The sequence below is a fragment of the Helianthus annuus genome, chromosome 6 (assembly GCF_002127325.2).
Source record: "Helianthus annuus cultivar XRQ/B chromosome 6, HanXRQr2.0-SUNRISE, whole genome shotgun sequence".
NCBI lineage: Eukaryota > Viridiplantae > Streptophyta > Magnoliopsida > Asterales > Asteraceae > Helianthus > Helianthus annuus.
In genome coordinates this window covers 47,919,974-47,944,182 of record NC_035438.2, presented here as the reverse complement: position 1 = coordinate 47,944,182, position 24,209 = coordinate 47,919,974, and the positions used below count along the sequence as shown (strand labels likewise).

Genomic DNA, 24,209 nt, shown 5'->3' with positions numbered 1-24,209 from the left:
CTAAATGAAGTAGTGACATGTTACATGTACATATTTTGTCAAAGTTCTCTCAACGAATAGCATAATGGGTTTTCATTAAAAGTCATTGCATTTCATGCATGTAGCGAAGTCAATCTTTTCAAACAATCATTTTCATAGTTTATCAAGTATTCATTTTATTGGTAGCGAACAATTATAGGTAGCAAACAATACATATTATGAGTCCATTAAGTATTTGTTCATTGGGGTTGTTAGGTAGGGGATTTTCGTAATGTGTAGTGATGGACTTAGAATTTATTTTCTGAGGGTACAATAAGATGGTTGTACCTTATATTTAAAGGGTGCAATTGAGATTTCTGTCTAAATAATACACTATATTTTTTTCACGATACATGTGTAAGTGTAAAGTCTATAAAGTGAAAAAAAAGGTGGTACTTTGAATATTGTGCAATTGTTAAAATAAAGATTGTAGTGTTTGTGCATGCTTTTTGTTCTTTTGAAGAATTCGTAAATCTCATTAAATCTTAACAACACTTGTTTATACGAGCCGTTTTTTGAAGCCATGTGAACATCATGTCATCGCTGTCTTACTTGCAATTTTTTCGGAAAAAAACTCATATTTATGATATACTTTTGAGTAAATTACTTTTTGAGTATTTGTATTTTAGTGGTTTTAACCACTTAAGTTTAACACCCTGGGTTTCTAACTGTTCATTTTATAATGTTTTGAGTCTGTATTTTAGTGGTTTTAAGTTTAACTAGGGTTGCAATCGAGCCGAGCAGCTCGCGAGCTACTCGAGATCGGCTCGAGAAAAAGCTCGAAATGAGCCGAGCCTTATCGAGTCCGAGCCGAGCTTGAGCCTAAAACAAAGCTCGTTTGTTTATCGAGCCCGAGCTCGAGCCTCGCATGTGAAGCTCGTTGGGCTCGTCGCGCCTTAGTGTAAACGAGCCGAGCTTATTTAAACTTGTTTACAAGCCGACCTCGAACCTAAAAATAAGCTTATTTAGTAAAAGAGTCCGAGCCCGATCTTTACTTATCGAGCTCGTGAGCTTAAAAAGTCTATTATTTATATTATTTTTATTTAATATACTAGTTAATAGATAATAAACGAGCCGAGCTCGAGCTTGAGAAAATACAAACGAGCCGAGCTCGAGCTTTGAAAATAAAGCTCGAATCGAGGCGAGTTCGAGCCCAAGCTCTCATAAGTTAATCGAGCTCGAGCCTGGTCGGGCTCGGCTCGGCTCGTTTGCACCCCTAAGTTTAACAACTTGAGTCCAAAATCAAAAGTACAAGTGTTAAAAAGTTGGACTCAAGATGTTAAAAAATGAGTGATTAGGGACTCAGTGCGTTAAACTTTTTGATTTTAGACTTAAGTGCTTAAAACCACTAAAACACAAGAACTAAAAAAGTAATTAACTACCTTTACATGCAATTCTCCATCTTGTAAGATTTGAACCCTTCGTCTCTAAACTATAAGAGATGCACCTTATAACCAGAACATGTCCTTAAGAACCGACCATCTTCCTTCTAATTAACGCAAAAAGATGAATCATATGGGCTTCTAAAGATATAACCCAAACACTAGGGGCTTTATTGCAAACTCGTCTTCTTTATACTCTTGTTAAAACCAACAGCACAACTCAGCTCAGCCTGTGTTATAAAAAAAACTTGATCAGAGCTTCTTCAATCCATTCTCCGAAACCCTAGAACTCACTTTTCCGGCGAAAATGGAGGAATCTCGCCGGTCGGAGATCCGTCTAAAAGTCAACTCCCGCCGTTTCGGCGGCGGAAACATCATCCATCCGGTTGAAGTCGAACAATCATCACCGACACCTTTTCCGGCCGCCGTGAATCAAAGTCAAACACCTTCACCGTTCCGAGAAGTTAAGCATTTTAAGAAGTGGTTACCGTGGTTGATACCTACTTTCGTTATAGCTGATACTGTACTGTTTATAATCACTATGTATGTCAACGATTGCCCTAAAAATTCGGTATCTTGCATCGCTACGTTCCTCAAGAGGTTATCGTTTCAGCCGTTTAAAGAGAATCCTCTTCTCGGACCTTCTTCTGAGACGTAAATCTCCTCATCTCTGTTTCTAATATCATAATTCTTCTCGTTGATGTTAGTTTTGTGTTGATAATTGTTAACATGTTTGAGAATTTAATAGTGTTAGGATCAGATAGAGGTTTTTGATCTAATTTTGTATTGATCAGGAGACTATAATTAACATTTATTGCTATTCCAATCATTATCCATAGACTAGTAGACTATAATTAACATCTATGTGAGGGTCTGTTGGTGGATCTGTTTGTAATTTGTCGTCATAAACGATCATCTTAAGTTTTTAACATGGAATTAATGTGTCGGTGCGGTTGAAAACAGTTGTGAATAGGTTTTTGTGATGTATAGTTAGTGCCTTTAAGGGTTCTTCATATGGTGGAAATTTGAAGTTTGACTTTTGTGTATGTGTATTTTTAGGCTACATAAGATGGGGGCTTTGGATGTGAGTAAAGTGGTTGATGATCACCAGGGGTGGCGGCTTATTACTTGCATTTGGTTGCATGGTGGACTTTTTCATTTGTTGGCAAACATGTTGAGTCTCTTAGTTATTGGCATTCGGCTTGAGCGAGAATTCGGGTTCAGTAAGTGTATTCGCTATGATGTCGTTACTTAATATAGAATAAGATCAAGTGATCGATTTTTCCTTTTATGTGCAAAGAAGAAGAGACATTTCATTGATATCTTTAAAATACCTAAACGAATCAAAAGTCAACGCTTATGCCAAAAAGGCTGAAATCCCCTTTGCTGGGCTTGTATGGTAAAAATTATAAATTAACGGCTTTAGTTACCTTAATAACGTAACCTTCTCATTAAAGATAAACCTTAACTGAATGGAAGTGATCGATATTTGCATACGTGTTTGGTTGATTGATTTGCTGTTTTATAATTGCAGTACGCATTGGATTGCTTTATGTAATCTCGGGGTTTGGTGGCAGTTTGTTATCTGCACTTTTCCTTCAGTCCAATATCTCGGTTGGCGCTTCCGGTGCAGTTTTTGGGTTGTTGGGTGCAATGCTTTCAGAACTCATAACTAATTGGACTATATATACTAATAAGGTATTTTATCAAACGTTCTCATTTCTCAACAACTGCATTTTGAAGATAATATTTCTAAAAGTTTGTTACTTTTATGTTCAGATGTCAGCATTATTGACTCTAGTGATCATTATTGTTATTAATCTGGCGGTGGGGATTCTGCCACATGTCGACAATTTTGCTCATCTCGGTGGGTTCTTTTCTGGTTTTCTTCTTGGGTTTGTGTTCTTAATGCGCCCCCAATTTGGATGGGTTAACCAAAGATACACGCCTGCTTATTCAAGAACCGGAGCTAAACCTAAATACAAGACGTATCAGCGTGTCCTTTGGCTTCTTTCACTCATCCTTGTGGTGGCCGGGTAACAACTTATGTAATCATTTTAGCATATTCGACCCGTTTCCTTTTCTATTTTAGCTAAGTTCTTTATTTTATGCGTTTGACCCTTTATACAGGTTGATCGCTGGCCTTGTTTCACTTCTGCGTGGAGTCAACTTAAATGATCACTGTTCTTGGTGTCATTACATGAGCTGTGTGCCTACTTCACGGTGGAGCTGTGACACAGATCCTGTGTCATGCATGGTGAGTCATCAAACACACTTGTTTTACACGTATGTTTTATTTATATAATAATGAGATTTGGAACTGACGGATAATGATATGACATGGCAGTCTGTACAAACGGGTAATCAGTATACGTTAACATGCTCCGATGGTGGTAAAAACGGGACCTACTTGCTGGACAACCCGAACCAGTCGATGATACGAAGTCTTTGTAGTCAACTTTGTCGATGATTGCTAGCGATGGTACATACGTTTGTTTACAAACAATGTATTTGTATGATATGATTCTTTTTATTTGTTTTTGGTTATAGTATCTGAACATTTTGAGGGATATGACTATGGTATACCAAACTTAACATATATGCATTTATTTTAATGGATTGATTACATTTTACGGTTCTTTTCTTCTATTTATTTCGGGTCTCAATCTAAATTGTAGTCTAAATACCATTAGATGATTTAAAAAAGTCCAATACAAGATTCAAAAATGAACCTAAACAAATGAATATGTAAACAAAGGGACAATTAGTATTACTAGTAACTAAATTAAAAAAATATATCGTCAAGAGGTTCACTAAATGTTCGGTTCATTTACATGTCTAATCTTCTCCATTAACTACGGTTATCTTGTAGCCAACTGCGCCCTGAAACTTTCTTCAATCCTTTACCTTTCATGGCATCTCTTACGTCATCTACCTCGCTCCAACAACCAGAAACAGAAGACACATTAGCAGATAACACATAGTTTGATCCAAGATCCGGCTCAATCTCTAACAGAAGCTTCACCAAATTGTCATCAAAAGTAATCATGCTTCCATAGTTCTTATACGCACTAATGAAGCTCCTTAACACAATGGCGTTAGGTTCCATCGGCATGGATTTTAACACATGATACGCTTCTTCAATCATCCCAGCTCGCCCAAACATGTCCACCATGCATCCGTAATGTTCCATCGTTGGTTCAATGTTGTAAAGATTCACCATTTGATCAAAATACTTTTGTCCCATTTCAACCAGACCCAAGTGACTACAAGCAGAAAGAATCCCCGAAAACGAAACGGCATCAGGTATGAACCCGAGATCTTCCATCTCGTTAAACAATGAGATTGCTTGTTCTCCATGCCCGTTTTCTGCAAGCCCGGAAATCATTATAGTCCAAGATTGCAGATTTCTGTCGCTTGTCGAGTTAAAGATTAGTAAAGCTTTCTCTATGTAGCCACATGTTGAGTACATCTCGATGAGTGCAGTGGCTAGAGAGACATCCAGTTTGATACCGTTCGTGAGAATGTATGAATGGATGGATTCCCCCATTTTGATGTTGACCAGATGAGAACAAACAGAAAGCAGGCTAACCAAAGTTACGGAATTCGGCTTTTCGTTTGCTTGCTTCATGTCTAGGAACACCGATAATGCATCCAACGGATACTTGCTGCATAATTTGGTTTGTTAGTAACTATAAAAATGTCGATAATACTATAAAGGATACCAGAAACTAGTGTACACAATGAGAAAAACCACATCTAATGATCAATATTTAAACCATAATGGATGGCCTTACTAACTATTAGAATGTTGATCATGCTATATTAATGTGTTTTATTGCTTATTTAATCAATACAGGATCTGAAATAACATACCAAGTAAGATAAGCAGCAATCATAGAACTCCAAGAAACCACATCTCTCTCAGTCATTTCATCAAACACCTGACCTGCAAACCCAATACTTCCAAAAGCAGCATACATCCTCACAAGGGTATTTTTTATAAACCGATCCGAATCAAAACCCACCTTTAAAATCTCCGAATGCACCGACCCACCAGCCGCAAACAACAAGCATCGTCCGCACGACTTGAGAACAAATGGGTATGTGAATTTATCAGGTTGAAGATCAGTGGTTCTTTGAAGGTGGCTATAGAGTTTGATTGATTCGGATGGTGTTGGGCTCTTGGAGTACTCTTTGATCATCGTGTTCCATGCGAATAATGGTGGGGTTACTGGCGAGTTGTGGAAGAATTGTCTAGCAATGTCGATGGATATCGAAGAGGATGCGAGGATGAATTTGGAGATGATGAGTTCGTCGTGATTGCGGGAGGTTTTGAGGATGTAAGAATGGATTTGGTGAAGATGAGTTGCAGTTTTTGAATGTTGGAAGAGGGTTAGAAGATGCCGGAAATCCATGTCCTTCGAAGGGCATGTTTGACTAAGCTTTTTGAAATAAGTTATTGATTTACTGGCTTTTCGGAAAAGTTAGGTAGTGTTTGGTATGCTGGAATGAGAGGTGAAATGGAATGGATGATTACGAGTGAATGAAGAAAAGGGTGTTTGGTTGGTCAATGGAATGGAATTACCCATTCCAAAATGCATTCAATTCCCTCAAAATCATTCCTTCCACCCCATGTTTTTCTTCCATTCCATGCCCACTTGCACCATTCATCAACAACACCACAACCCATTACCTTCGGCACAACCCCCCACCACCACCACCCACCACCGACGCCATCACCGCCACCCGCCACCACCTCACCCTGACAGCCACCGCCGCCGCCGCTGCCCACTCGCGACCGTTATCACCCACAGTTGCGACCAACCGCCAACGACACTTACCGCCGCAGCCCACCACCATCGTCGACGCCATCACCACCGCCACCACCAACCGCCGCCACCACCACCAATCGCCACCTCGGCTGCCACCTAACACCAACGGCCACCTTGCCACCACCACCACTCGTCGTCGCCGCCACACCGCCACTCGCTGCCACCGCCGCCGCCGACACCCACCACCGCCACCTATAACCACCCACAATCACTACCACCGACCACCACCACCACTCACCGCTGATTTTATTACTCCGTTTTTCTTGCCTACCGAACAATACACAATAATAACTCATTCCATTCACACATGGTAACCAAACAAGACATGAAATGGTAATGATCCATTGCATTTCCTTGTCCATTCCATTACCTTGTCCATTCCATTCCTTCGTCCATTCCATTACATCATACCAAACAGACAAGCTTTGGGAAGTCATTTTTCTTCTCACATACAAGCTCATTGCCAGACATCATCTAGAGCTTATAACTTTTCAAAAAGCCAATAAGTTGTTTCAAAAAGCTTAGCCAAACATGCCCTAAGTTTTGAGATTTGAGTGATAAATGGGTATCACATACAAATTGGGGGTGGGATAAGTTATGATCGTCATGGGTTCGATTCCCACAAAGAGGGTTTTTCCCATATTTATTGGGTTTCCTCCTGGATTGGTGTATATGTATTATTGCCTAGTGGAGATGGATATGATCGGGTGGTTCTGCTGGTGGCACGATGATACTTCAGTGGTCCGTCAGTGATCCAAATTTTTCATTCAAAAAAATCACATACAAATTGGGCTTTTTTTTATAAGGTGTGAATTATTCGCGAATGTCGGGAGGTCTAGTATATGTTGTCTTAATCGGGTCCGCGCTAGAGAGCCCCCTCGCACAATAGATCCCCAATTTAAACCCCTCAATGAGAAACCCCTATCACTCAGACTCGAACTTGAGACCTGAAGGGAAAAACTCATCCGGGCCCACCATAAATGGAACTTAAATACCCGTGACCACCACTAGAGCACTAGTGATGGTTAATACAAGAAGTGAATAGAGGATTTTTCTTTTTGCTTTTGAGATTTTTTTCGTGTCTTATCAAGCACGTATTTTTTTACTCTTAGAATCTAAAAAACAAAAGTTCGTGTTTTTACACTAGTAAAGAAATTGTTAATCTAGGGTAATTACATAAGAACTTTACTAGAGTAAATACACGATTTTTTTTTTACATTTTACAATTAAACATCATACATAATTAGATGGAAAAATTCAAAAAAATAAAAGTTTCTTCATTTCTCTTGTTAAGAAAGTCTCATTTGAATCTTATACTATACATATAGAGAGAGAAAAAAACTCACTTGAGTTACCAAAACTTAAGAAAACCTTATAAAACAAACTTTTTTTTTAAAAAAAAAATTAAGGAATGTAAGTTGCATGTTTTTGAACGTTTTGAGTAAAAAAGACAAAACGCGCTGAGGGGTTTCTATATATGTATATGTGTGTGTGTGTGTGTGTGTGTGTATTTTGTTGAAAATTTAGTGTTTATACACATAGTGAAGGTGTAAAATATAATATTGCTTAACGTACGAGCGTACGCTGTGAAATTACGCACGTTGTAAAACTCAAAACCCAATCACGCATGTTGAAAAACCCTAATTAAACTCTCAAATTACGCTCTTACGTTAAGGTCTGTACTCAACAAAGAAAAAAAAGACAGATAAGGGGAATGGGGGTGGGAGCGTGATGGCTTCCCATCACTTGTTGTTCTTCATAGCACACCGCCGCCACCATATCCACCACGCGTGGAAGAAATAAGGCGTTGAAGGAATCACGCGTGGAACTTTGGCAAATTTGAACGTTGTTGGATGCTTTTTTGACCGTTTTTCAACGGTAAACTTTAATAAAAAAAAAACCTTTAAATCTTATATATATACTTCTCCATTTTTAAACATTTCACCCACACCAAAACACAAACATATTTCAAACAATCTACATCTTTCTCAAATGGAATTTCCTACGGATTCGACGTTTCCGATGGACAGTGATAGCGATACCCAGTCGTCTTCTGACAATGAGACGCTAAAATATTTTGTGTCGGTGTATAACGAACTTGAATCTAGTTCGTCCCGCCCAAAGAAGAAGATGGTAGACCGTGATCATATACGTGCCAACGAAGTGTTAATGAACGATTATTTTGGGGAGAATCCGCTCTACAATGCCGAAAGGTTTAAAGATCGGTTTCGTTTACCAAAAGAATTATTTTTAAAGATTGTTGGAGACATCGAAGCAAGCGAGGAATGGTTTCAAGAACGTTACGATGCGAGGGGCAAACCAAGTTTCACGCCGATACAAAAATGCACGTCTGTCATTCGCCAACTAGCGACAGGTAACCCTCCCGATCAATATGATGAATACCTAGCTATGGTGGCCAGAACTTCCCGTTAATGTCTGCAATTTTTTTGCAACGCGGTCATTAAGTTGTATGGTAAAGAGTTTTTACATAAACCGACGAGCCACGACATCTCACGTATTTACGCCGCACATGAGGCTAGATGGCATTTTCTAGGGATGCACAGTAGCATCGATTGTACACATATCGAGTGGAAAAATTGTCCAAGAGATTTGCGAGGGGCGTATGTTAGGGGTGACATCAAAAGACCAACCCTCATACTAGAAGCGGTAGCGTTGAATGCTTTATGGATTTGGCATTCATATTTCGGTATTCCAAAATCAAACAACGACGTCAATGTGTTGCACACGTCGTCGTTGTTTCAAACCGTAACGGATGGTACCGCACCCTTCTCTCCATTCTATGTTAACGGACGATATTACAGACGAGGCTTTTTTCTTGTGGATGGTATCTACCCATCATGGTCTGTTTTGTGAAAGCTCCTTCATTTCCTGCCGAGGCTAAAGAAATCGTGTTCAAAAAATTGCAAGAATCGGCAAGAAAAGATGTTGAGAGGGCTTTTGGTGTTTTAAAGGGTAGATGGGGTATACTACACCGTCCGGTTCGTGCTATGCACAAGAAATCCATACATAGCATAGTATATGCATGTATCATATTGCACAATATGATAATCAAATAAGACGGACGTGCAATATATCCGGATTGGGTGCCGGATCCTCCTACACAAGTTCAAGTTCCAAAAAATATCCAACAAGACTTGTGTGATGAAGAAACTCACTTTCGGTTGGGATACGATTTAATCGAACTAGTAGGTTCTTTAGGTTTGGAGTTTCATGAGTCGGACGAGAAGTAGAGTTTTTTTAGTATTTTTTTTTAAATTGTAGCCTAAAATATTTCTAGTATGTTAAATTGAACTAGTATGTTTTAATTTTAATGAAATTATAATTTTAGTGTTTTATTGTTAATTTCTAATTTAAAAAAAATTAAAAAAAATTTGTGAGTGATGGAATTCCATCACTAGTGATGACCACCGCCACTAAAAAATGCTTCTAAGTGATAGAATAGTGGTTGCTGACATAACGAAACATGATTGGATGTTTGTAATTCCATCACTTGTGACCACCCCACTTCACTAATGAACCCCACAATTCATCCAAAAATGTCAAATCAACCTGTCAGTGGGATCCAAGTTAAGCTGTTTCACCAATCATGCACATCAACATGAAGACCGAACTACAATATAAAATGTCATGAATGAAAAAAACTAAAAATTCAATCATGGGATCGCGTTGATAAACAAGAACCAGAATAAGATAAAACCATCAAAATCACAAAATTCATACAAAACTGAAAGCAAGCACACCTTAAGGCCACAGGGTGTGGCATTGCGCCACCCCGCCATGTCATCCATTATAGTGCCCGAGGGCGCCATCAATCACACCACCACTGTTAAACAGAGGGCGCTATCGAAGCCCAGCCAGCACGTTAACGGGCGAATTTTGGGTGGATCAAGGCATTTGGTCAACATAATTGTTAAAGGGGGCGCCATTTTTATCTCAAAATTTACGTGGCACTTACGTGGCGTGATAAAGCCCCTAGGGGCTTTATACCACACCCTGTAGCCTAAGTGATTAAACGTAACGCTTTCATGGAATCCCAAAGCTATTCCTCGATAACCAATAAAAAAAACAGTACACAGTACAACCCATACGAATGTTTTAACGATAATAAAGATTTCACTTTAAGAATCCAGGATACAAAATTAACTATTAACTAATACAAACAAAAATTTGTAAGGTCAAAACACCATTCGTTGTTGTAATATGCTAAATAGCTCCACTTAATTTTATACCTTCTCATTTCTTGTCATTCGCGTTTCAGAAACCTAATGATTCAAACCTGCAACAGATTGTCACTTAATTAGCAAACCATTCAAAACAGTTAACAATAAGAGTTTACTAACAACTCAAGTTTTCAAACCTGCACATAAGTTTGCCAAATTGCAACAAAGCCTAGCTTCGGCAGCCAAAGAATTCACAACCAACTCGATCGATTCCACCTCTTCACGAAACTCAGGATTCATCACCAACGATGAGAAATGCTCATCAACTACCAACCCAAAACACTTGGTAACATTTTCAAGCGAAGGAACTGATTCAAAAGCTTTAGAACTCGAACTCGCCTGCGGAAACTTCTGATACTTAACCAACCACTTCTTCAAATACCTTACAAACCCCATAATCTCCAACCCATTTAACTTCCCAATACACGCCGAAAACATAACATCGTCCATATTCGGTGATGATACCAAATAATGCAAGCACAATTCATTACTCGTAAACTCATCATGCGCCATCGTAAACATAACCGCAGCATCCTTCGCCCAAGTCAACTTTTTCTCACCAACGCTTTTATCCATCGCGGTTTCAATAGCCGAAAGCGCTAACCTCTCCCACTCTTTCCTCACACCAACCATAGCACTGTAAGCATCTTTACTAGACGATAAAAAATACTTCAAAACCGAAAGCACATCCGAAAGTTTAAGATTCGAAACATGCTTCACACACAGACACACCAAATCCGCCCTATTTTTCTCAATCAAATTATCAACCAAATTATAACAACCGTCAACGAGCCCGGAAACTATCAAAGTTTCTAAAATCTCCCAAATCTCAAACACTAGACAAGCTTCTAACACCAAACCTAACACATTATCCCCAATCAAAAACCCTAGATTTTGAATAAGCAAATTAGTATACGTATAATCTTCATTTTTAGGTTGACCTGGAATTGAAATTCTGGAAATTTGGCTAATATGCTGAAGATGTGAGTTTAATAAAGAGATGAAATCAACCTTAGTGAAGGAATTCGGGTTTTTGAGCTTGATTTTGAGCTTTTTGAAGAACTTTTGACCTGAGTTGATGATATCGGCATCTGTTTGAGAGATTTTCCAGCCTTGAACGCGTTGAATGAAGGATTGATCGGTGGTTTGGGGTTTTAAGGTGAGGAAAATAGGGTTTGGATTGAGAAGTAGCGGGTGTTGTGAATCGGAAGTTGGGTGGTCGGTTGTAGCCGAAGCTTTTGTGATTAATTCAAGCATAGACATCACAGGAAGTGGAGTTTGGTGATGCAAAGGGAGGTGGTTAGGGTTTACAGACGGCGGAGCTGAGGTGGTAGAGAGGGTTTCGGCTATTGTTCTAGCGACGCCGTTTTGGGCCTGCGAGTGGGGGTTATATGTGTGAATGTATGAAATTTGGATGGGCCTAGGACTGTATTCGGCTTAATTACTTTTTTTTTTTTTTTAATTTAGACTAGTAACTTCGTGCGCGCACGCGTTGCGGCGCGGATACTGCGCAAAATTGAAATTGAGGATTCCAAGTAAAACGTAAACCAATTTGAGTTCATAACGTCAATGTTTGGGATCCGTGTAAATATCAAACGAATGGATTATTGTTTGCCTTCTGTTTAACGGTTCATGCGTGTTGAATGACTTTGGAAAAATGTCTAGTAGTTAACGACAATTATATAATCTTTGGCAGGGAAATTATAATTAAAATATGAAATGCCTTTCTAATGAAAAAGTATAGTGTTTTTTAATGAAAAAAAGTTAAACAAACTTTTTTATATATTTAACACTCTAATGTACAATATAAATAATTAAATATCGTATTGACATTTATCGTTAAGGCAAATCATCTTGTTTATCGTTACAAACTCTAAAAGTAAAACCTATAAGGAGGAAAGAAACAAATGAAGAGCATATGGAAAAGGAAGAATGAAAGAAATGAAGAGGAGAACCGGTTTTGTAAATATAACCGACATTTGGTTTTAAGATAATAGATAATTTACACCTAATCTTTTGCTATTTAGAACAAACAAGTCAAGAACGCACATATGAATTGCTTATTAATATTTGGAATAATGATGTGACATTAATAAATTCATATTTGTTTTTTTTTTCTTTTATAACTTCCGATATATAATATTTTGTTAAAAAATGAATATGGTTTTACGATGTCCTTATTTTAATTTATGTTTTGATATAAATTTTATAAAAAAAATAGAGACGTATCAAATATAATGTAGGATCGTTTTCAGACCCAAACGAGTCGATCAGAAGAGTGCTTCACCAATACAAGTGGCGGAAACAAATGTATCGGTGTTATTTCAGCTGCAATGCACGAGAAATCACTTTAAACTGTCTTTAGATTGATATAAGATCGATTACAATGTTGTACACACTTCGACAGAGCTTCGCCGTCGGAAATCACCACTACTAATTCCATTTCAAATGAAACGGAACAGCCAGATATATAAACATTCTAATTCCCTTTGAACAAGACTCAGACGATATTACAGCTCACACGGAAATACGTCTACAAGCGAAATTAGCACTCTCACACGGAATTACAATGTAATTTCGTACGGAATTACTAATGACACCTTCAAGCGGAATTAACTTCTCTCTTGATTTCTTGATCTTCGTGCCATGTACACAGCAAGACTCGATACAAGACGAAGTCGACAAACGGATGCACCAACAGACTTCCCCTTGGATGTTGACAGAGTCTTCAGTGTCGAGTCTTCGGTTGTCAAATCTTCAGTCTTTATCAGTCTGCTCGCTCTATCCAAAGATCTTCCATTGTAAGCATTCTCTATCTTTCTTTTTCTTTTTCTCTTTCTCAAACTTGACTACCTAACCTTTTGCTATTTAGAACAAACAAGTCAAGAATGCACATATGAGTTGCTTATTAATATTTGGAATAATGATGTGACATTAATAAATTCATATTTGTTTTTTTTTTCTTTTATAACTTCCGATATATAATATTTTGTTAAAAAATGAATATGGTTTTACGATGTCCTTATTTTAATTTATGTTTTGATATAAATTTTATAAAAAAATAGAGCCGTATCAAATATAATGTAGGATCGTTTTCAGACCCAAACGAGTCGATCAGAATAGTGCTTCACCAATACAAGTGCCGGAAACAAATAGTCAAGAATGCACATAAGAGTTGCTTATAATATTTGGAATAATGATCTGACATTAATAAATTCATATTTGTTTTTTTTCTTTTATAACTCTCGATATATAATATTTTGTTAAAAAATGAATATGGTTTTACGATGTCCTTATTTTAATTTATGTTCTGATATAAATTTTATAAAAAAAGTAGAGCCGTATCAAATATAATGTAGGATCGTTTTCAGACCCAAACGAGTCGATCGGAAGAGTGCTTCACCAATACAAGTGGCGTAAACAAATGTATCAGTGTTTTTTCAGCTACAATGCACGAGAAATCACTTTAAACTGTCTTTAGATTGATATAAGATCGATTACAATGCTGTACACACTTCGACAGAGCTTCGCCGTCGGAAATCACCACTACTAATTCCATTTCAAATGAAACAGAACAGCCATATATATAAACATTCTAATTCCCTTTGAACAAGACTCAGACGATATTACAGCTCACACGGAAATACGTCTACAAGCAAAATTAGCACTCTCACACGGAATTACAATGTAATTCCGTACGGAATTACTAATGACACCTACAAGCGGAATTAACTTCTCTCTTGATTTCTTGATCTTCGTGCCATGTACACAGCAAGACTCGATACAAGACGAAGTCGACAGACGGATGCACCAACAGACTCCCCCTCGGATGTTGACAGAGTCTTCAGTGTCGAGTCTTCGGTTGTCAAATCTTCAGTCTTTATCAGTCTGCTCGCTCTATCCAAAGATCTTCCATTGTAAGCATTCTCTATCTTTCTTTTTCTATTTCTCTTTCTCAAACTTGACTACCTAACCTTTTGCTATTTAGAACAAACAAGTCAAGAATGCACATATGAGTTGCTTATTAATATTTGGAATAATGATGTGACATTAATAAATTCATATTTGTTTTTTTTTCTTTTATAACTTCCGATATATAATATTTTGTTAAAAAATGAATATGGTTTTACGATGTCCTTATTTTAATTTATGTTTTGATATAAATTTTATAAAAAAAATAGAGCCGTATCAAATATAATGTAGGATCGTTTTCAGACCCAAACGAGTCGATCAGAAGAGTGCTTCACCAATACAAGTGGCGGAAACAAATAGTCAAGAATGCACATATGAGTTGCTTATTAATATTTGGAATAATGATGTGACATTAATAAATTCATATTTGTTTTTTTTTCTTTTATAACTTCCGATATATAATATTTTATTAAAAAATGAATATGGTTTTACGATGTCCTTATTTTAATTTATGTTTTGATATAAATTTTATAAAAAAAATAGAGCCGTGTCAAATATAATGTAGGATCGTTTTCAGACCCAAACGAGTCGATCAGAAGAGTGCTTCACCAATACAAGTGGCGGAAACAAATGTATCGGTGTTATTTCAGCTGCAATGCACGAGATATCACTTTAAACTGTCTTTAGATTGATATAAGATCGATTACAATGCTGTAGACACTTCGACAGAGCTTCGCCGTCGGAAATCACCACTACAAATTCCATTTCAAATGAAACAGAACAACCATATTTATAAACATTCTAATTCCCTTTGAACAAGACTCAAACGATATTACAGCTCACACGGAAATACGTCTACAAGCGAAATTAGCACTCTCACACGGAATTACAATGTAATTCCGTATGGAATTACTAATGACACCTTCAAGCGGAATTAACTTCTCTCTTGATTTCTTGATCTTCGTGCCATGTACACAGCAAGACTCGATACAAGACGAAGTCGACAGACGGATGCACCAACAGACTCCCCCTCGGATGTTGACAGAGTATTCAGTGTCGAGTCTTCGGTTGTCAAATCTTCATTCTTTATCAGTCTGCTCGCTCTATCCAAAGATCTTCCATTCTAAGCATTCTCTATCTTTCTTTTTCTCTATCTCTTTCTCTTTCTCTTTCTCAAACTTGACTACCTAACATTTTGCTATTTAGAACAAACAAGTCAAGAATGCACATATGAGTTGCTTATTAATATTTGGAATAATGATGTGACATTAATAAATCCATATTTGTTTTTTTTTCTTTTATTACTTCCGATATATAATATTTTGTTAAAAAATGAATATGGTTTTACGATGTCCTTATTTTAATTTATGTTTTGATATAAATTTTATAAAAAAAATAGAGACGTATCAAATATAATGTAGGATCCTTTTGAGACCCAAACGAGTCGATCAGAAGAGTGCTTCACCAATACAAGTGGCGGAAACAAATAGTCAAGAATGCACATATGAGTTGCTTATTAATATTTGGAATAATGATGTGACATTAATAAATTCATATTTATTTTTTTTTCTTTTATAACTTCCGATATATAATATTTTGTTAAAAAATGAATATGGTTTTACGATGTCCTTATTTTAATTTATGTTTTGATATAAATTTTATAAAAAAATAGAGCCGTATCAAATATAATGTAGGATCGTTTTCAGACCCAAACGAGTCGATCAGAAGAGTGCTTCACCAATACAAGTGGCGGAAACAAATGTATCAGTGTTATTTCAGCTGCAATGCACGAGAAATCACTTTAAACTGTCTTTAGATTGATATAAGATCGATTACAATGCTGTAGACACTTCGACAGAGCTTCGTCGTCAGAAATCACCACTACTAATTCCATTTCAAATGAAACGGAACAGCCATATTAATAAACATTCTAATTCCCTTTGAACAAGACTCAAACGATATTACAGCTCACACGGAAATACGTCTACAAGCGAAATTAGCACTTTCACACGGAATTACAATGTAATTCCGTACGGAATTACTAATGACACCTTCAAGCGGAATTAATTTCTCTCTTGATTTCTTGATCTTCGTGCCATGTACACAGCAAGACTCGATACAAGACGAAGTCGACAGACGGATGCACCAACAGACTCCCCCTCGGATGTTGACAGAGTCTTCAGTGTCGAGTCATCGGTTGTCAAATCTTCATTCTTTATCAGTCTGCTCGCTCTATCCAAAGATCTTCCATTGTAAGCATTCTCTATCTTTCTTTTTCTCATTCTCTTTCTCTTTCTCTTTCTCAAACTTGACTACCTAACCTTTTGCTATTTAGAACAAACAAGTCAAGAATGCACATATGAGTTGCTTATTAATATTTGGAATAATGACGTGACATTAATAAATCCATATTTGTTTTTTTTTCTTTTATAACTTCCGATATATAATATTTTGTTAAAAAATGAATACGGTTTTACGATGTCCTTATTTTAGTTTATGTTTTGATATAAATTTTATAAAAAAAATAGAGCCGTATCAAATATAATGTAGGATCGTTTTCAGACCCAAACGAGTCGATCAGAAGAGTGCTTCACCAATACAAGTGGCGGAAACAAATAGTCAAGAATGCACATATGAGTTGCTTATTAATATTTGGAATAATGATGTGACATTAATAAATTCATATTGGTTTTTTTTCTTTTATAACTTCCGATATATAATATTTTGTTAAAAAATGAATATGGTTTTACGATGTCCTTTTTTTACTTTATGTTTTGATATAAATTTTATAAAAAAATAGAGCCGTATCAAATATAATGTAGGATCGTTTTCAGACCCAAACGAGTCGATCAGAAGAGTGCTTCACCAATACAAGTGGCGGAAACAAATGTATCAGTGTTATTTCAGCTGCAATGCACGGGAAATCACTTTAAATTGTCTTTAGATTGATATAAGATCGATTACAATGCTGTAGACACTTCGACAGAGCTTCGCCGTCGGAAATCACCACTACTAATTCCATTTCAAATGAAACGGAACAGCCATATTTATAAACATTCTAATTCCCTTTGAACAAGACTCAAACGATATTACAGCTCACACGGAGATACGTCTACAAGCGAAATTAGCACTCTCACACGGAATTACAATGTAATTCCGTACGGAATTACTAATGACACCTTCAAGCGGAATTAACTTCTCTCTTGATTTCTTGATCTTCGTGCCATGTACACAGCAAGACTCGATACAAGACGAAGTCGACAGACGGATGCACCAACAGACTCCCCCTCGGATGTCGACAGAGTCTTCAGTGTCGAGTCTTCGGTTGTCAAATCTTCAGTCTTTATCAGTCTGCTCGCTCTATCCAAAGATCTTCCATTGTAAGCATTCTCTATCTTTCTTTTTCTCTTTCTCTTTCTCTTTCTCAAACTTGACTTTCTACATCTTCAAACTTTCTCTCGATGTCTTCAGACTCCCCCTTTCAATGTGCTGGGATCACAGTCTGGAATTCACTATCTTCAGGTATCGGAACCTGGTTATTTTCAACCTTCAAACCTGCACATTCTCTACCTTAAACATAAAATTCACAAAGATTTTTCAAATTCAGAATCTATTTTGTAAGAATCATTCAAAATGATTTAAACTTTGATGAATCACTTGTAAGAAAAACTTTTTATACATTTTAATCACACACTCCCTCTCACGAAATGTTCATCATGTTTTGCACTTGGAACTTCAAAAATCAGCTCTTCAACATCAGTTGTCGAAAATCTTTTTGTATTTTTCAAAAGTTTATGCTAAAACACACTTAAAATCTTTTTGAATTTTTGATTTTAAAGTAATGCAATAAAGAAATACTTACAAACAATCTTTTTGTGAGTTTGTGTAAGAGGATCACATTAGTTTTTGAGACAAATCACCAACACCGTTAAGCTTTAGACATTTTAAGTTCTAAATGATTCACATAGATTGACAGGAAAATCTTTACACAAAGTTCAGCTGTTTCGAGATACGGATTTAGTGTTTTAACTTGAACTTATTCGAGTGTCCCACCACTTGAATATACTCTCGTATCCAGATCCCAATATTCAGTCTTATAGGTGAGTATACCTAGATGATATCTGTAAAGGATTAAATGCGAAACCGTGAGAGCTCAGGTCAGAACTTCCATTCAGCAAAGAGATGACGGCTCGACTTTTGGTGTGTTTCCTTTAGAGAATCTTTTCTTCAACAGTACATGATTAGCATTTTGCAATGTTTTATCATTTTTGTACTGAGGGCAGCGCTATATTTCAAGCAAGCAGAAAGTATTATACGGGGACTAGGCCATTGCTTCCGCAAAATCAGAAGTCCCGAGATAATACCCCATGTCACACCCCAACCGATGGCGGAAACATCGGGATGAGACGTACAAACTGTTCAAAGACATCATAACACTAAATGTGACAATATAATTAAGTTTCATTTATTAAAATTTCAAAGGTTCATACATAATGTCACAAAAGGAAATAACAACATAATACATGATTTATTTCTAGGTGGGTTTCTAAGCCATCCTAATCAATTCTTCAATCTTGACTTCCTCATCCTGCAGTATGCATTTAAAATAAAGTCAACAACACATGTTGGCGAGTATACAAGTTTGAATATAGCATAATAGATTTAAAATAGTTTAACATGACCAAATCCACGTGAACACCTGATTTCATATTAACAGTTATACTCGTAACGATGAAACTATGTGTTCAAACCAAAGTTTAACGCAATTAACATAGCCTAACCCTCGAAAGGGTGGTAACATAGAATAAAAATCCTAACAATACCCATAATATTACGGGAGGGGCGTTACAATCTACAGCGCTGCCATTGTTAGGAGAGGCTTGCAAAGTTAATGAACACACAGCCATAAATGTATAACATTAGCATAACATGAATAACATGATTCAAATAGTTTCACAAGAAATGTGGATAGATAGTGCAAAAATGATTAACATAGTGTTTTTGATGTAGGAAATGCATACTACACCCAAAAGTGTAAAATGGAAAATGGGTCAAGTATACTCACCTTAGAGTGCGTTGCGTATTTCTTGGAATAGAATTAAGAATAAAAGATTTTCCAAAGAGAGCGTGCAGAAGAGAATTACCCTATTAATTTTGAGGTTTGTTAATTATTGGGAATTGAGCGATTATTTAAATAATCAAGGCAAAAATTATATTAGCACTTCCAATATAATAATCATATGCTTCATATTTTTATATTCAATAAAATCTATGACAATTTATTTTATAAGTAATGGAGTAAAAATAAATACTGATTATTAGAATAATATTACTGATTTTACCAAAGTGTTATAAATATTAATAATAAATCTGAATTAGTAAAATAAAATTTCTGAAAATGATAAATTCTGATTTAATAAATAAATTCTGATTTAGATAATAATTCTGAAATATAATATATATTCTACTTTAAATATAAAATCTGATTTAAAAATTCAGATTTAATAAATCTGATAAATAATAGTAAAATTTCTGATGAAATAAAAATATAATTTCTGATTACAAAAATAAAATTCTGATTTAAATGATATATTAAATAAAAATTCCGAATATAATAAATCTGTTTTAATAATAAAATAATAGTTATAAATCTGATTTTAAAATGTAAATTCTGAACATAAAAGATCTGATTAAATAAACTAGTACTTATAATTCTGATTTAAATATAATTCAGAAAATCTAACATAATCCTAATTAAAATCTGATAATTATATTAATAATAATAATAATAATAATAATAATAATAATAATATTAATACTAATAATATTAACAAACAGAAAAGAAAATAAACGAAATGAAACGAGAATCAACGAAACGGAACGGTACCGGTTTATCGGCGGCAAAGACGGTGGTCCGATGGTCGCAGCGGCGGTGGCCGGTGGTGGTGCGGGTTCCCGGAGTTCCGGCGATACGTGTACGGGAGCGAGTCGGGTTTGGGTTGTCGTTTTGATTACGGTTCGATCGCGATGTAAAAGGGAAGACTAAGGGGGATTAGTCGGGTTTTATAAGGGACGAGGCAGGTCGGTTTCGGACCTGAAAGGTCGTTTTCCGGCGAGAAGACAAAAGGCCGAAGAAGGAGAAGCAGAACGGTCATGGCGGTTTCTTTTTTATTTGAATTCTCGTCATTAATGTTATCTTAAATATAAATGCTTCTGGAACCCTTAACAAATACGAAGGCAGTCCAGTTGGTTGATGCGCGTGTCTGGGAACCAAAGGTCGCGAGTTCGATTCCGGTTTCATGCATTTAAACCCCCTTTTTTGTTAATAGTTAGCCTGACTAACTGGGTTAGCCTTCTAACTCAGTTAGTGCTGCCCTTTAATAAAACTAGCCTGAATAGGCTCATTTAACCGGGTTTTCACTAACGGGGTTAGATTAACTAACAAAAATGCTTAAAATCAATAAAAATTCAGAAAAATATTTATTTATTTAATTTAAATTGTTATTTTATTTATCTACAATATTAATAAAATAATATAAAAACCATTTTAACCCAAATTTTGATATTTTTACCGAATTAACGTGTAAATTCCCAATTTTTGTACGGTTTAGGGTAATCTCTTGGCAACGATGAATTTAAGAGCTGAGATTAAGATGAAATTTCACTGTTTTTACGTGTTTAACATAATTTCAACAATACATAGTATTCAAACACAAATATGGATAAAATCATGCATTTTCGTTATGATTTCAAGTCTCGTGTACAATTTTGGAATAAAACCAAATACCACAAAGGTACAACTTACAAAAATAGAAAGTACAAGCAGACTTGCCAAAAAAATGGAAAGATCGAAAATACGAGGTGTCACACCCCAGATATCACTGAGTATAAAGACCTAGTATCTCAGAAAGAGGGACCTTTCAAACAAGATTTTGGGGGTTACCCATATATCCAAGAAATGTTCCCCACGAGATAAGTAAGCATTCATATTTATGTTTATATCTCGAAAACAATCTACTAAATGAGTAAAAATCTACTAACACATCATCAGTGAGATCATTTATCACTTTTAATCATTCCATATCTTTAGCGTAATGTGATAATCCACTGATGTACTATCATTTTCTCTTTTCACAACCAAACTCATTTTGTATTTTTCAATGTTTTTGGCTTTTTCTGGTTTTATCATGTTTTTGGATTTTTCAAATTTTCAAAATTTTCTAAAATTTTTACTCCCCCTAAAATCAAAATATGTTTCAATTTTGATTTTCTGGGAAAATTTGAAAATAACCTGTGAAGAAAATGACAACTGCTGTGAATTGCTTCAATTCTCAATTCACTTGGCATAAACAATCAGAACTCTCCCTGACAACAAACTATTTTCCCATAATGATTTCAAAACACTTAAGTTTGTTTTAATCAAAATGGTTTTTCCAGAAAATAAGTTTTGTTGATTTTACTACTTGTAAGATGGGGTTCTAGTCATCACATTGTTTTCCGAATCATTTGAATGATAGTTAAAACAAGTTCAAGTTAATGACCTTGATTAACTTCTTGTAAGAACAACTACCAAACACTTGTAAAAATGTTTTTCAACCAATTACCACTCATTGGTTGAATTCTCAAGATGTCGATTCCTACTCCACACTTACCAACCTGGGAGTTCTAGCAAGTCACACTTCTCAATTTTAAATTTTTCAAGAATGATGCCGATTCATGCTCCGCCATTACCAACTTGGGAGCTCCGGCAAGTCAAGTTTCTATTCAATGAAGAATATTGACACCCAAGCTTGACCATCCTTGGGTGTAACTTGTTCTGTCTCACTTGGGGTTTCAACTTTCCTTTTTGATTGATAAAAATCTTTTACCCCTTTAGCCTTCACCTCAATCATTTTTCCAAAAATATTTTTCACCGCGAGGTTAAAGGCTTTTTCAACATCCAATTCTTTCTTTTCAGGAAAGAATTGATTTGAAATTTCAACTTTCCCAATTTTAGATTTCAAATTTTCAGCTTTTAGTGGTGGAAAATTTTCATCATCCACTGGTGGAACTTGCTTCTCTTCTTTGACAACAACATGCGGCTCCTCTGATTTTGTGGAATCAGATTCATCACCAGAACTATCTCTTGATTTCTTAACAACCCATTTTTGGTTGTTAAGTTTCATCGTTCTTTTGAAAACATTTTTTGAATACTCACCAACCTCAAAAGTTAAATTTTCAAAAACTTTAAGTTTGTTCGTAGGTGGTTCAATTTTCTCAACAATCTTTTCTTTTAGTTTCTCGAGTGAATTTCAAGTTTTGTCCTTTATCTTTAGGCCAATTTGCAAGTTTTGTCCTTTATGTTTAAATTTGACGAGTTTTGTCCTTTATGTTTAAAAATCAAGCACGTTTTACCCTTTATGTTTAAAAATCAAACACGTTTTGTCCTTTATGTTTAAAAAATCAAGCACGTTTTGTCCTTAAAAATCAAGCATAAAGGACAAAACGTGCTTGATTTTTAAACATAAAGGACAAAACTCGTCAAATTTAAAAATAAAGGACAAAACTTGCAAAGTGGCCTAAAGATAAAGGACAAAACTTGAAATTCACTCTAGTTTCTCAGAAACTTCCTGTTTTGGTTTGAAAGTTTTCAGACAATTACTAGCAATATGACCAGCAGTTTTGCACTGAAAACAGGTTCTAGTTTCTATCTTCTTCTGAACAACACTCTTCTTCATTTCCTCTTGCTTCTTGGCAAGGAATTCTTTGTTCGTTTGCTTTCTGAATACTTGCTCTTTCTCAGCTTCTGATGATTTTCCTGAAACAAACACAGTTTTTGGTTTATAAACTTTTTCATTTTTATAATTTTTCGGTTGAATAAAACCTATACCTTTCTTTTTGAAATTACCATTTTGGCTTTTTTTCTTTTGAAAACTATAACCATAATTGTAACCCATTTTCTTGTTTATTCTTTGTTGATCTCTTGAAGTGTATTGTTTAAGTTTTTCAGAAAGATTTAAATCTTTTATTTCAGAAATGTTCATTTATGTTATTTTGAAAACCTTTTTAATCATTTCAACTCTAACACTTCTTATTGGAAAAATCTCATCAGAATATAATTTGTTGGAATCTTTCAAAGTATGGCTACTTTGACCGGTTCGTCATTCAAATTAGATTTTGATAACAAGAACTCTTTGTTATAAACCCGTTTGTCCTTTTTTTATTGTTGACTTTGTCGTATCGGACTCAGACATTGACTCTGATTTGGACTCCGTTTTTGTCTCATCTGTGTCATCTTTATCCAACACCTGATCGACCACACTATTTATTAACTCGGACTCATGATCAGTGTCAAACGATGTAAACGTGACATCAATATTTTCTTGCAAATTATCTGAACACCCAGACTCCAACTTTAAGTTTGTTTCCTTTTTGACTCTTTCAGAATTTAGATTTCGAGGAGAATATCCATTTTCGACCGGGGGTGGACATCTATTATAGACAACACTTGGTTTCTTACTAGAATCTTCATTTCATCATCTTCTTTTGTCACAGTCTTTTCTTCTTCCGAAGTCTTCTCTTCTTCAAATGTCTTCATTCCTTCCACAATGGGATAAATCCTGTCAACAACAAAAGTAGAACATGAATAACTATTCAACAATTCATTTACTCTATTGGTTTCGATTTTCTGAGTTTCCAGTTTCATCTCAAGTTCAGCACATTTTTCAGTGTAATAAATGACATTGTCAAGCTGCCTCATGTATGCCCCTTTGAGTGTATTCATTGCTACAGCCTGTTCACTGCTCGACTCATTGTACTTATTCATCTCTCTGTTCAAAACA

General features: G+C 35.8%; 3 protein-coding genes across 3 annotated transcripts; 1 reads left to right on the top strand and 2 right to left on the bottom strand.

The window, feature by feature from the left end:
* The first annotated feature begins 1,619 nt into the window (after positions 1-1,619).
* LOC110865428 (RHOMBOID-like protein 1) lies at positions 1,620-4,031 on the top strand. Its single transcript, XM_022114671.2, has 6 exons — positions 1,620-2,054; positions 2,460-2,623; positions 2,935-3,098; positions 3,180-3,436; positions 3,531-3,657; positions 3,748-4,031. Exons 1-6 carry the CDS (start codon positions 1,708-1,710, stop codon positions 3,868-3,870), a joined length of 1,182 nt encoding a protein of 393 aa, XP_021970363.1. The 5' UTR covers positions 1,620-1,707; the 3' UTR covers positions 3,871-4,031.
* Positions 4,032-4,147: 116 nt separating this feature from the next.
* LOC110865427 (pentatricopeptide repeat-containing protein At2g36730) lies at positions 4,148-5,870 on the bottom strand. The gene is made up of 2 exons (XM_022114670.2): positions 5,277-5,870; positions 4,148-5,068 (listed from the first exon to the last, which is right to left on the bottom strand). The coding sequence occupies exons 1-2, from the start codon at positions 5,816-5,818 to the stop codon at positions 4,252-4,254; spliced, it is 1,359 nt and encodes a 452-aa protein (XP_021970362.1). The 5' UTR covers positions 5,819-5,870; the 3' UTR covers positions 4,148-4,251.
* Positions 5,871-10,284: 4,414 nt separating this feature from the next.
* LOC110865429 lies at positions 10,285-11,912 on the bottom strand. The gene is made up of 2 exons (XM_022114673.2): positions 10,614-11,912; positions 10,285-10,532 (listed from the first exon to the last, which is right to left on the bottom strand). Exons 1-2 carry the CDS (start codon positions 11,737-11,739, stop codon positions 10,519-10,521), a joined length of 1,140 nt encoding a protein of 379 aa, XP_021970365.1. The 5' UTR covers positions 11,740-11,912; the 3' UTR covers positions 10,285-10,518.
* Positions 11,913-24,209: the final 12,297 nt, after the last annotated feature.